The sequence below is a fragment of the Onychomys torridus genome, chromosome 7, assembly GCF_903995425.1.
Source record: "Onychomys torridus chromosome 7, mOncTor1.1, whole genome shotgun sequence".
Taxonomy (NCBI): domain Eukaryota; kingdom Metazoa; phylum Chordata; class Mammalia; order Rodentia; family Cricetidae; genus Onychomys; species Onychomys torridus.
The window spans coordinates 20,424,257-20,437,959 of record NC_050449.1 but is presented as its reverse complement, the minus strand read 5'-3'; the positions used below and the strand labels follow the sequence as shown (position 1 = coordinate 20,437,959).

At 46.3% G+C, this 13,703-nt stretch overlaps 1 protein-coding gene across 1 annotated transcript in view; it reads right to left on the bottom strand.

Moving 5' to 3' along the window:
- Window positions 1-1,672: 1,672 nt before the first annotated feature.
- The window catches only part of Eepd1 (endonuclease/exonuclease/phosphatase family domain containing 1), a 105,516-nt gene continuing 93,485 nt past the window's right edge, over window positions 1,673-13,703 (bottom strand). The window contains exons 5-8 of the mRNA XM_036192968.1: window positions 13,552-13,686; window positions 10,808-10,946; window positions 4,634-4,828; window positions 1,673-2,344 (exon numbers count right to left, since the gene is read on the bottom strand). Of these exons, the coding sequence (XP_036048861.1) occupies window positions 2,145-2,344; window positions 4,634-4,828; window positions 10,808-10,946; window positions 13,552-13,686 (669 nt within the window). The 3' untranslated portion in view covers window positions 1,673-2,144. The remainder of the gene's footprint in view (window positions 2,345-4,633; window positions 4,829-10,807; window positions 10,947-13,551; window positions 13,687-13,703) is intronic.

Genomic DNA, 13,703 nt, shown 5'->3' with positions numbered 1-13,703 from the left:
CCTGTAAGTAAATTAAAGTCTCTGGTTCACCAAGCTAGACTTGGTGAATCATTCTTTGGTCTGTTGTTGGTGAGCACACGTTTGTTTAGAACTCTCCAGAAAGAGTTGACACAACAAGAATGAAGATACAATGGCTCGGTGACAGTGACAGGTTCTCTGTCTTGGGTCACGCTTTACCTGGTATGGAGTGGTAAGAGCAATGAAGTCTTAGTGCCCAGGAGACTAGAATGACCTAGAGAATGTAAGACTAGGATTTATGTTTTATTCTTATTACTTTACATACATATTAAGCATGAAGTGAGTTGACACTGTGAGTGGGTTTTAGATTCAGAAAATCCTGGGTTTGGACCCCTTTATTTACTTGCTGGTTGAGTGACTGTCGGGATCTATGAAATGGGCAATATAACCCTGGAGTCACTGTATTAGTTGGATGATGTTCCTAAAGAAAAACCTAAACTGTCAGGCTCAGAGAGGGGTGTTGTGTGATATTTTGATCGCATTCTGACACACCTGAGACTGTCAATAAAGTTTGCTTTGAATCAGAGGACAGAACTAGCTACTAGCTGACCAAAATTAGCCATAGAGGTTTTGGAGGACTGAGGACAGATAAAGGGACACAGATAAAGCAGTAGGGAGGGACTTAGAGAATCTCAGCCTTTTGAGATTGAGAAAACAGGGAAAGATGAGGGAGGGAGGGAGAAAGAGAGAGGGAGAGGGGGAGGAGAGAGAGAGAGCGAGAGGGGGAGGGAGGGAGAAAAGAGAGAGGAGAGAGAGAGAGAGAGAGAGAGAGAGAGAGAGAGAGAGAGAGAGAGAGAGTGAGTCACTGGTTGCTTCTCTGATCATTCAGGTTCTCACCCTGATATCTAACTTCCGAGTTTTTATTGATAAAAAATAATTAGATAAACACTTCAGAAGGGGGCCTCAGAGAAGTCCACCTATTCTTGCTTGCCTTCCAAACCCTCCCATGATGATACACTCAGGTTTAGCTTCCTGAATACCCTCAATGAGCAGCCAGCCATTCCTTAGTATGCACAGGGAACTGGTTCCCAGACTCTTCCCTCTAAAACACAAAGTCCAGGGATGCTCGAGTCCCTCACACAAAATGGTACAGTATTTGCACACAGCCTTTGCTCACCTTCTCACATGTGAAACCATCCAAACAACACGAAGACATCCGAGACCATGTAAATCCTATAAAACAGTTACGCTCTGCCATTTAGGAATGATGACGAGGAACTGTATTTGTTCAGCACAGACACAATTTAAAAGATATGTTTTCATCTGTGGTGGGCAGGACCTATAAGTGTAGAATCTGCTGATATAAAGACCTTGTACACCTCAGAAACAACAGAGGAAGGCTCTAAGCTAAGCAAATGTGTGGGAAAGTGGGAGGAAGTGAGTGTTTCTGACAGGATTCACGTCCTACACTAAAGGCCCAGAAGCAGAGTGGTCCTCCAAGGGGAAAATCTGATGGAGTATAGATGAAGGAGAAGCTGGGAGGGAGGAGATAATGGGGATGACAGACATGTGAAAGGCACCTCTGTAGGGTCTCAGGTAGGGACATAAAAAGGACAGGGTAGAAAAGGGTATTTGGGAGTGGGTGGCCTTGGCCCCCAGGGGAGGGTCAGACTAGGGTGACAGGGCAAGACAGCCCATCCCACACCCTTACTGCAGCCAGTCAGTTTAATCTGTTTATTATTACTTTTCAACACAAAGCTAAAAATCCTTGAGAAGTGCATCCATCACAGTTAAAAGCTTCCTGGAATTTGTCTGCAGAACACCACGTCCCGGTGAGGCAGAAATGAGAGCTGTGGCATTGCTTGTCAGTCTGAGCCATCCCTCACCTCCACTTTACCGAAGTCTTGGTTCAATGTGGCCGCAGCGCAGCCCCCACCCCAAGCCTGGACTCAGCTGTCCAGCATCGAGAAGCTGCAGTTCCAGCCAGTGCCGCTCTGGTGCCCAGCACAGCCAGTGCCTCGTCAACAGGCTCCCCTCGGGAGAGGTTCTAAAGTGTTCACAAAGTAGGCCGTGTTCCAGGGACCAAGTCCTCAGAATGATGATTCAAAGGCCCTGGATCTCCTCACCATGCAATGCCAGCTCCTTCCCATGCCCTCCTGAGTCGGAGGGTGGAAACAGTGATGTCATCATCGCTCGTGCTTAATGTTGGCCTCACTCCGTTCTAAGGTGACTCCGTTGCCATTCCTGGGGACTTCCTTCTTGCTCCAGTCCTTGTCCATGTACAACTCAGCAAGCACAGGACAGTGCTCAGAAGCCACCCCACCCCAGGACCAGTTATCCGGAATCCAAGGGTTGGTGAGACCTTCTCTCACTACAGCCCAGTGACCTGGAGAGAGAGAGGAGACCAAGAATTAGGACAAGGGGTGATCAGCACTGCTCATCATAAGTCAAGGTGCTCTGATGACCTTGGTAAACTGGCCTGAAAAGCAAAAACTCAGGGACAATTTTTATGTTTTATTTTTCATATAATATAAAAGATGGCAGTTTACTCTCACAGGCATTGAAAGCACCCAGAGACCAGGCCCCTTGTCCAGTTAAACAGTGTGCAGGAGGACCTACTCCTTGCTCATGCAGGATATGGCCAACCAAACTAAAATAAGATTTTTTAAATCATTTTAAAAAATATTTTAGCATATTCTTAAATTTTTATGCATATAGAATGTGTCTTGTTCATATCTACTCCGCTCTCTCCAACTGTCCCTTGACCCCCAAATGTATCTGCCCCCCAACTTCATGCCCTTTTTTATTATATCCCGAGTTGAATTAGTATTTTTAATTCATTTTTTTTCCAGTGCTAGGGATTAAACCTAGGGCCTCACATGTGCTAGGCAAGTACTCCACTATCCCACTAATAACAAATGAATAATTTGATAGTCAGTGAAAGATTTGCTCCACAAAATAACAACAACAACAACAACAAAATGACCTAAGAGAGGCCAGAGGACAACTTCTTCCTACAGAAAGGATGGAAAAGAGAAACTTACAGTGGCTACTAAAAAAGTAATGACACCTTTGAAGCAACGACAGAAATACATGAAGTAGACATATGGAATCAACAATTGATTCTAATTAATTACAAGGCTCTGTTGCAGTCCTCTGTGCTACGTGACATCAGGGTTAATGTAAGATCTGAAGGGCCTGGATTCTGGTTTTAGCCTAGGCACCTTGCCTGACAGCTGTAGCAGGGGTAACTTGAAAGAATGCCTCAGATTCACTATTCCTGATACGCATGCCTCCCACGAGTGTCCTCCAGGGGGCCTAGTAGGCCCTGGCTTCCAAAGCACTTCTGCAAATTACATCTTGCCTCGGATGAGACAGCCAATGCCCACTGGAGCCCAGTAGGAAACCAGCGTCCAGAGAGAAGAAAGCACTGGGAACACAGTCATCCGCATTCTAAACCCCAAAGAAGGAGGCCCCAACTGGGTGGTGGTGTCTTGCAGCGGGACCCAGGAATCGCTTCTTTCCCTGTTTACGTCCGTCTCTGAGGTACATGACGCATCCACCGGGGTTCTGAAAAGCTGCAGGAGAGGCTGAGAATGACATGCTTGTCTTTTATCAATGACCCTGCTGCAGGTCAGGGGATGGTGCCCGGCATCCTGAGCCTCTAAAAGCCCTACAGTCCCTTCCAGGTTCTTTCTGTCTGCAGCACTCACGTACAGAAGTCTACCATTCTTCCATACTGCTGTCTCCCGGCTCTTTGGGTCACAGTCTGAGGACATGTGACATCCACCATGCTGTGTCCCTTGTGGATCTCTAAGTACTTCTCTCATTCATTTATATGATATGTTATGATTTGGTTCCTAAATGTTCCCTAAAATTTCACATGTTGTAGGCTTGGTCCCCAGATGATGGTACTAGAGAGGATGGTAGAAGGTTGAGGAGGTGGGGGAAATTAAGTTACTGGGTGTATGCTGTTTCAGGAACACTGACTCCAGCCCCTCCCTGAATCCTTCCCTCTCCTTTCTGGCTACTTTAAGAGGTGTGTGGGGGAGAGGACAGATGAAAGAATGGCTCATGATTCCCGACACAGGTGCCTTCCACGGGTGCCCACACATCTCTACCATGATGTACTACCTCACCAGAGGTCTAGAAGCAGCCGGGCCAGGTGACCACGGACTGAAGCCTCTGAAACTAGGAGTCAAGGTGAACCTTTCTTCCTTCTAGGTTGGTGACCTTGGGTATATTTGTCACAGTGACAGAAACGCTAACGGTGACGTGTCTTCTTACCCCTGCAAGTGTGTAGTATACCTCATTCCATGGCACAGCATTTGAATACTTGGTCATGTTCACTGAATGACTAAGCATCTTTAAAGTTCAGGTAAGCTATCAGTTCATCTCTGAATCATGACCCTTCAGTCACCTTCAGAGGTGACTACAGCTGGGTTCACATGTAAAATGCTTACATGGACTAATGGTTACCTTTAAACTATTTGTTACATGCCCTTCCCTCTTAAATGTGTCTCTGACCAAACAATGACACGGTCTTTTATCACAACCCTTTAAGTATCTATAGAAGAAGGGGAATAAAATCGGTCACTTCAGATGTTTACAGGTCCATGGCCCACTACTGAACACAGATGATATGGGGCATGGGGGTGGGAGGCACTTCCCCTACCTGTGAACACTTTCTTTAAGCTTTTGCTGATCCAGATGTTGTCCACAGACTTGGAGCCTTGGGGATTCCTGGTGCTGATGTTGGTGAAGGTGTGAGCTGGGATCAGGTGGTAGAATTTTTCTCTCCTTAGGATATCACAGTCACTGCTATCTGGCCCTTGGCCAAAATCCCCCAAAATAATAACATCTTTTTCTCCTGGGAATGGAAGAAAGAAAATCAAGAAGTGAAGAGCAGGCAGGAAGCAAAACCCAGCACTGGTCCCGGCCACTTGAGGGGACGGGGATTCCCCGGCTTGGCCACTCAGGGTTGGGGCCACAGGCCTAGTTCTTATTCTCCTGGTATTTTTTGCATACCCACTGACTTTAAGCATAGGATAATTTAAAAATTAGGGGCAGTGTGAGACAGGAACACCCCTTTCAGTCTTTCTGGGCCCTAAACTTACAGTGGAAAAAGAAAAAACAACAACAACAACAACAACAAACAAAAAAAACCTTGCTCAGATATCCAGCAAAAGTTCAGCAAACATTTACAGAGTGCCTCCTCAGAAGCTGCTTATGCAGGAGTCATGGATGAAGAAAACACAATCCCTACCCTCTAGGAGCTCACAGTCTAATGTAGAGACAGAGGAAAAACCACCAGGACCAGAGGATAGGTACCAAGGGCATGCCGTACAAGGAGGGTGGCCAGACTGGCTCCTTGGAGGTGACAGCTGGCTCTGGTCTTAGAGGATGCATAGGTGCTGTCAGAACAAGAAGGATGGAAGGAACGTGTTCAGGAGTTCGGAGTAATGAAACAGTCTGGTAAATCCTGGAGTAGCTGAATGCTTCCAGAGTAAAGGTTTAAGAAGCCAGATGTGGGCTGGCTTGGCAGGTAAAGTGCCTGCGGGCAAGCCTAGTGACCTGAGTTCGATACCCAAAAGTCAAACAGTGGAAGGAGAGAATCGGCTCCTATAAATTGTATTCTGACCTCCATGAAAGAGAGGTGGGCGGCAGCTACTCTCTGATTGGCAGGCATGTTCTCTCTGCCTGGGGATCAGGTCAGCACAAAGAACCAGGAGAAAGGCTGGGTGTCTTCCCCTCACTCAGAGAGCAACTGAGAGCATCCATCACCCAAAGTGATGGGCAGAGTTTACTGTTCTCCTGTTATAGGCCATTTCTTGGATTTTCCCCCAAAAGGTACTGCTGTAAATGATGCTGAAGTGAGAAATTCACTCAAGTATCTGTGTTTCTGCTTCCTGTTCTTAGTACAGAGGACCAGTTAAAAGTGTGGTCATTGTTCATATTCTAGATGCTGCTGGCCTCATTGCCAGAGGCTGTTCCCATGTCAACCCTGCAATGTGAAGAATTACACTATCATCAACAGCAAGCATCCTCACTCAAATGATTTGGTATGCCTTCTTTCTATTTGTTTACATGAGTGTGAACTGGTTATTTATTTTAAATCCTGAGTTATAATTCAGTACTGTGTTGTTTACTTTGTTACTTCCTTTTTCCAGCAAGGAGCTTTCAAGTTCCCCTCCCTGTGCCCCCCTCCCCCGTGTTCTTTCTGGTCTAAGTGTGTTCGATCTTTGCGACCTGCTGAGATACCCAGAACTATCTGAATCTGTTCTAGTCTAGCCCCAGAGTTAGCCACTTCTCCAAGAAACCCCATCTCCTCCACCTGAAGGGATGTTCCAAACCAAGAGCTGGTGCTGTGCAGACTCTTCTCCCCTCAGGTACTAAGGACTCGGGAGCTGATTAGAGGCTCTTCAGATGTTAAAGCACAGTGACCCCCTGGTACTTAGAGATGCATCTCAAGCCTCTGCTACAGTGACAATGAAGTCAAACAAATGTTCTGGTTTTAATTCTCTCTCTCTCTCTCTCTCTCTCTCTCTCTCTCTCTCTCTCTCTGGTTTTTGAGGCAGAGTTTTGCTGTGTAGTTCAAAATGGCCTGGAACTCATGATTATCCACAGTTGGGGTGATAAGCATGGACCACAGTTTCTTTTTTCCTCTTTTTTCCTTTCTGTTTCACATACAGGAGACTGAATATGGTACACTACAGGCAAGGACTCTATCTAGCCCTCTCTGTTTATTACTTTGAGACAAGACATTCATTCCTAAATTGCCCAGGATGGCTTTGATCATCCTGTAGCCCAGGCGGTCCTTGAATATACATTGCCCTGTCTCAGCTTCCCACAATAGCTAGAACAGTGGTTATGGAATTAACTCTACAGAGTAGTACTTCTGTGAACACAGCTTCCTGTGCCTGTCCTAGGCAAAAGGAGCCGGGTGACTATGGGCATCGCCACCTCTCAGCCTGGTGGCCTTAAGCAGGGTTTTGGTATATCTCATGGAGAGAACAATCCATTTCCCGATAGCTGTTGTGAGCTGTGGAAGATCCGAGTTCCCGTGAATACCTGGCCCAGGATCTCCCAAGCAGCGCAAGCCTCCTTCCTTCTCTCCTGGGCCACACTAACAAGAGTCTGACAGAAACAGTGGCAGAAATGACTTACTTGTGTGTAAGGGAGGGCTAAAAAGGGAGGGCAGGGGCCAAGGGGCAGGACTACCTCTTTGAAGTATTTTAGACATTTCTCCCACAGCCTGCAGGAAATGGAATGGTTATGAAGTATTTCCCAAGTAATATGAGTAAGAATTTGAAAAGAACAATGGCCTCAGCCAGGCTCTGCTAGATTCCCAGGGTCAGGGCTGACCCTTGTAAGGAATTCACTGCAGGGGAGCCACAGGCCCTAGGGAAGGAGGTTTCTGTTGCACTCTGTGGGAGACACGTTAGAGAAAGCAGTTCATAGACAATAGCACGTCCAAGACCTTCAGCAAATTCCTTTTCAGCGGTGTGAGCATACAGTCATGATGGCTAAAGGGAAAGAAATCTAAAGTGAAATGATACAAGAGGCCAGCAGGGGGCACTTGTGTGCTACAAATGTTGTCCTCCTCCAGCCGGACGAGCCCACTAGACGCCTCTCCTGCTGAACTCTGCTTCCTAACATAGATCACATCCAATGGTACAAATCAGGGTGAGCCTGGGCTCTTTGGGGAAATCAATGCCAGTTTCTAGGAAAACCAACGTGAGAGTATTGCTGATCACAAGCCATACCTGACCAGAATCAACAACCAGTCACCAAGCCCTTGCAATGTATCAGGCCATTTCTTGGACATGAACATGTCATTTAACTGCCACCACTCCCATGAGACAAGTGATGTCACTGTCTCCTCTTTGTAGGTAGAAAGCTCAGACCTGAAAACTGAATAATTTGCTCAAAGTCATGGAGGTAGCCCTCAAACCCAGAATTTTTCACAAAGACTTAGGGAGGGAGAGGCCGGAGCTGCTGTTCCCCCTTGACACATAGAGAACTCAGATCAGGGCCTGCTGCCCATGCATGTAGAAGGAATGGTTAGAAGGTCTTATTAATAAAATCAAACCCGAGGCCAGTTATTGGGGTAATGCTGGAAGATCAGAGAAACAGAACAAGCCACAGCTACCTCACCTTGCTAGTTACTCAGGTGATCTTGTTTCCTCAGACTGCATGCTTCTGTGTCCTCATCCCAATGGCTCTCAGCTGAACTGTGCTGCTCCAAAGCCTAAAAGCTTAATCAGCCAAATGCTTCTAGTTTCTGGTCTTCACACCTTATATAATCTTTCCCTTTCTGCCTCCACTCCCTGGGACTAAAGGCGTGTATCACCATGCCTGGCTGTTTGCAATGTGGCCTTGAACTCACAGAGATCCACCTGGCTCTGCCTCCCAAGTGCTGGGATTAAAGGCGTGCAGCACTACCACATAACTTCTGCTATGGCTTACTCTTCCCATTTTCTAGGCACCATTTGTGGCTCTGTATCTAATGGCTGTCTGTTCTCTGACCCCAGATAAGTTTATTAGGGTCACAATATTGTGGGGAACACAATACCTCCACACGTGCAGACACTGAATCGGTTCTGAATGGAGGAGTGTGCTGGGAGGAGAGTGCTCTGAATGAAGGCAAAAGCTAGCATGTCTACTGGTAGGAAATGCTGGGGTTCTGGGAGATTCCCATATAAATGAAGGCGGCTCTCTGTGAGGTGCAGACCTGAGGATTGGTGGGAAAGGGCAGCTTGGCGAGCAGGAGGGAGGCTGGTGTCAGGGGTCAATCAGCCAGTTCTGTGTAGCTTTGCAAATGAAAACAAAGGGCTCTTTTTGAATAGGCACATCCATATTTCTCACAACTTGTTCTTCTGGCTAAATATGTGTCAGAGGGGACATGGCAGCAGTTTTGCCCCTGAGAATGTGCAGCCACAGAAGCCCAAATTCTCCTCTTAGTCACATGCCTGGGTGGGCTCCCTAGTCACTGTTCCCTGAGTTCCTGGGAGGGAAGCAAGTGCTGAGCCAATTTCCCCAGAGCTTCCCTTGATTTAGAAAGGGCCAGAAAGGACTGAAATGGGTGTCTACTGAGGAGCACACCTACCTGAAGGCCTTCCTACCAGAAGCTGTGAGAAGCGCACCCTACTTTACACTTGCTGGGCTCACAGAGGGAGACCCTGTCCTCAAGCCCTGTTAGGTTGAAAGAAAGTTCTGTGAAAGGACAAACATAGGATCCCTGGTGCCAATTGGGGATTCACATTCCAGATGAAGGCAGAAAGGCCTGGAGTTGGCAAATCAGATGCTTCTGTCTCTCTCTTTGGAAAGGCGGCTTTATCTTTCTTTGAGCAGAACCCTGCACTCATCGATTTTCTTTTGCTACAGGCTGGAGCATTTCCTGAATTTGCTGGGTCACCAGTTAACATTTAACTGGATATTAGTTACAAGCAGGGACATGGGGGACATGAGTCACTGTCCCTACCTGGATGTGTCAAGGCTGAGTCATGCTGTGGGTCAATCAGTAGTCCCTTGGCGATGTGGAATCTGCCTGCAGTTTTCTGACAAAATCCTGAGCTCTCCCTGGAGACCAGAGGGTGAATGGTATCTGCTCAAGGCAGAAAAGTTATGAACCAGCACCTTTCTTTTCTGCATCTAAGAGGTAGAGATGAATAGTAATGCCCACTGATATTAATAGGTAGAGACTAGCTGCGGGTGAAGTTTCCCACACAACTACTTGTTGGATGGGATATCTCAGTTTGAACTGTTTTCCAACTGTTTGTTCAGCTGTTTTTCAGCCTGAACATTCATTATTTAAGTAGAATGCTGGTCAGAGCAGGTCCTAATTTAAAACATAAAATTGTACATTCCTATTCACAGTGCACAAAAGTGGAAGTAACCCAAGAGCCTACCAACACATGTGTGGATAAACAATAAAATGTGGCACACACAATAGAATATTATTCAGTCACAAAAAGGATGGACCGTCTAATATATGATACAACACACTAATCTGGAAAATACTAAGCTAAGTGAGAAAAGCCAGACACAGAGGGAAAATACCATGTGATTCTCCTTAAATGAAGCACGCTTTCAAATTCATACACACACAAAGGTAAGTTGGTGGCTGCTGAGCACTGAAGGAACAGGGGATCCGGATTTAGTGTATATAGCATTTCGGAAGGGAAATGACAAATTCTGAAGATAGGAGGTGGTAACAGAAGCATAATAGTGTGAGTGTACTGAATGCTATGAATGAATTTACTAATCATCATAATGGCAACTTTGTCTATTTTACTATAATAAAAACGTTTTAAATGCAAAGTTATAACTGGACAGAAACATTTCTGTAGTCAGTTTTTTACTGAATCTCCTACTGTGATGGGACAAGTTTGACCAGAAGTCTAGGAAGCTAGGAGAGCAGTCAAGACTCAAGAATATGGGAGGGGTTTCAAGATCTCCAGATGCAATTCTTTCACCTTGTCACCTCCTGTTGATCTTTCACAAGGACATGTGCAGATCTGCAGGTACCATGAGAGAAGTAAACTCAGATGTGTTGTCACAGGGAAGGAATATCGCCACTTATACTTGCTCATCTAGTTCTCCATATCCAAGAGGCTCACAGACCACATTGCTGACAATCTGGCACCCACTGGAGAGGCCCTCAGACACAAAGGTGGGATACACAGAAAGGTCAGCCAGGATCCATAAGAGCAGGGAGCGTGGCTGCCCCTGGGTCCGTGACTGCTGGTAAGTAGCTGGGCTAAGAGGTCAGAGAGATGTCTGGAAAGAGGAACCACTGCCTGCCCTGAAGGAGCAGTGCCCAGCCACAAAGAAAGGGAATCCCTACCTTTCAGAGTTTCCTGTAGCGTTAGTGCAAAATTCAACAACCGGTGGCCATCACTGTGATTCTTGGTTGAATTCTCAGCCCCTGGAAGGGCCAGGGCTGTCAGCTGAAGGTTAACCAGGGTCAGGTCATTACTTCCCACCTGGGTAGTAGGAAATGCAGCAAAAGGAAAGAGCTTAGATACTCATGTTTCTTTTATCTTTTACAGCTGATTCACAAATAGCTTCTTTACAGTTGACGATGGTAAACAGAAGCAAAGCTAGCTCACATGCATAGGAGGCAACGTGAGGTATTTTATTTCAGATTCCTTTACTCTAAAGTCTACCACTAATGACCTTCCAGCCTTCTACCTCTACTCCTTTGGAACTAAAAAACTTCACCTATCTGGAAGTGTTAGAACTTCTGTAAACCTTCTGAGCAATTGTAAGCAAGAAGGAGGTGTCTCCAGCATCTAGATGTTACAGACCCAAGGCTGTTATTCACAAGGCTAGCTAGCCTCTTTGTTCCTTTGGAACCAATTGGGTGCTAACATCCACTTTAACCTTATTCCCTTTGTAAAAACCAAAGCTCACCAACACTGGGCAGAAGATATACCCAGAGCCTGGGCCCCAAGGTGACTTTTGTGGTCTTAAAGTGTGTACATATAAGGGCAGTTTATCACTGGGCAATCATACCATTGCTCAGCTGCTCTGCGTTTAGCAATTGTGCCTTTTCAATTGCCATGGCAGCAAACACTAAACACTTCTGAGAAAGGATGAGTGTAGGGGCCCCGAGAAGTGGAGAGTGCCAGTCTTGTCTTGTAGGTGTGTCCCCAGTTCACCATCATTGCACCCAAGATTGACAGTTCTATAAATGCCAGAGAAACACCTCAAGACTTGGACTAGGGCATGCTGCCTGTGAGGATAAGCTCTCTGTGTCCCAGACCATGGGCCCTGACTGGAACATGCCGTGAAGAACAAGAAGTCAAGGGCTGGGCTGGGTGACTGCTTCAGAAGACTTGAAGCTGTCAGTCTTGATGCCACAGCTACTATACTTTTTATTAGCCTATTAAAAAATAGTTTGTCTTTTCATGTTAACTAAAAACAGTGTTTTACAAGTTGTTTTTGAGAGGTGCTAGGCATGGTCGCTCACTCTGTAATGCCAGCACATGGGAAGCTGAGGAGTAGGACTGGGAGGTTCACTATGTAGGCTACATAGAGAGATTCTTTCTCAAAAAATAATAATAGTTCCAAAAAAATGCCAGATTGCCTTTTAGTTACATGAGCTGGTTGTGGCCGATGTTCCAGTAAGCCAGGGCCAGGACAAATCACGTGTCATCAAAAGTTAAGTGTAATGTTAGCTTTAAAGACAATCCTGGCCAACTCACAATTCAGAACCATAGGTGTCATGTGTGCAGACAGGACCTCATCAATACTGCAGGAAGAGGGATGGAAGGAGCCATGGAGTACCACAACAGACACACCTGTATGTGAGCATACACTAATCCCATCATCTCTGTAGCTACAAATGCGAGAGATGATGCATGGGACTTATACATCCTATGACACAGGCTATCCCCAAGCCCCACCTCCTGCTAGAGATAAATGATGCTGGGATCATTTGCTAGGGAGCACACGGAAAGAAAGGGTCTCAATGTCCAATAAAGAATGGTCTTACTGAGCTCTTGCAAGGGATCAAGCTGCCTGATTTGGAATATACAGTTAAGCAGAGATGAGGTTCCCTACCTCTGTAGAGACCTTCTGGATTCCCCTCCCTTGTGCTCACCAGCATCAAAGCATTTTGGAATTCAGGAACACTCCCCATAGGCTTGCAGGCCACTGAAGGATGGCACTCAGAGCCACCTGCCTAGCTGCTCCCAGACATGGCTGACATGGCTTCTTCATGGGCAAGAATATATATGGAGATGCCAATGGCAGGGGTCCCTCAGCCCAGAACTCCTTCTGGATCCCACCTCCAATCCCACAAGCCTTCAATGGGCCCCTTCTTTCTGACATCTAAACAATGAGGCCTGGGGGCAGCTGAAAAGGAGTGGTTCCTTAGAGCATTTCTGCCATATGTGGACATTCTGAAACTCCCTACTAACTAGTACCAGGCAGGCAGGACCACTGCACACACTAACTAGTACCAGGCAGATAAGACCACGGTACACACTTCTGAAAACAGTGTGGGCCCTATTCCAGAAGGGCAAGGCTTGGGGAAAGCCTGATTTTAAGAAAGATGATTGCTGGCTATCATGTTTGGGAACAAGCATGTAAATTAGTTTTCCACTTTTCTTTCTTCTCGTCATCTGTCTATTTATCTACCTGTATGTCTATCTCTCTATCTCTCATCTATCTATCTATCCATCTATCTATCTATCTATCTATCTATCTATCTATCTATCTATCTATCTATCTATCTATCTGTCTGTTTTTGAGAAGGGGTTTTGTTATGTTGCCTAAGATGGTCTTGAATTCCCGGGCTCAAACAATCTTTCTGCCAAGACAAGAAGGGTTTACTACTCCTCCCAGGTGACTGTCTTCCTTCTTGCCATTGGTTAGATTTCTCTGGGACTAAGATTCCCTTAAAATTCCCCTCACTCCTGTCCTGCAGAAGGTCACCTACTGGGAGAGTTTTCAGAATAGGTACTGATCCTACTCTAAGAGAAAAAAGATCAAGTGAGAAAGATGTGACTTCTCTGGGTCACAGTGTTACAAAGCCTTCCCCTTTGGAAGGGACTGGAATTCTGAAATGTCAGAAGCAAATACCTTGAACCTGGCGAGGAATGGATTCGGACCCACAGCCTTCCCATGACCGTTGCTGGGTGAGCTCTCCTGCCCGGGGATGTCCCTCAGTTCCACATTGGCTGCTGTGTCCCACAGGAATCCAGAGTAGCAGGGACCCTGCAGTGCAGATGGAA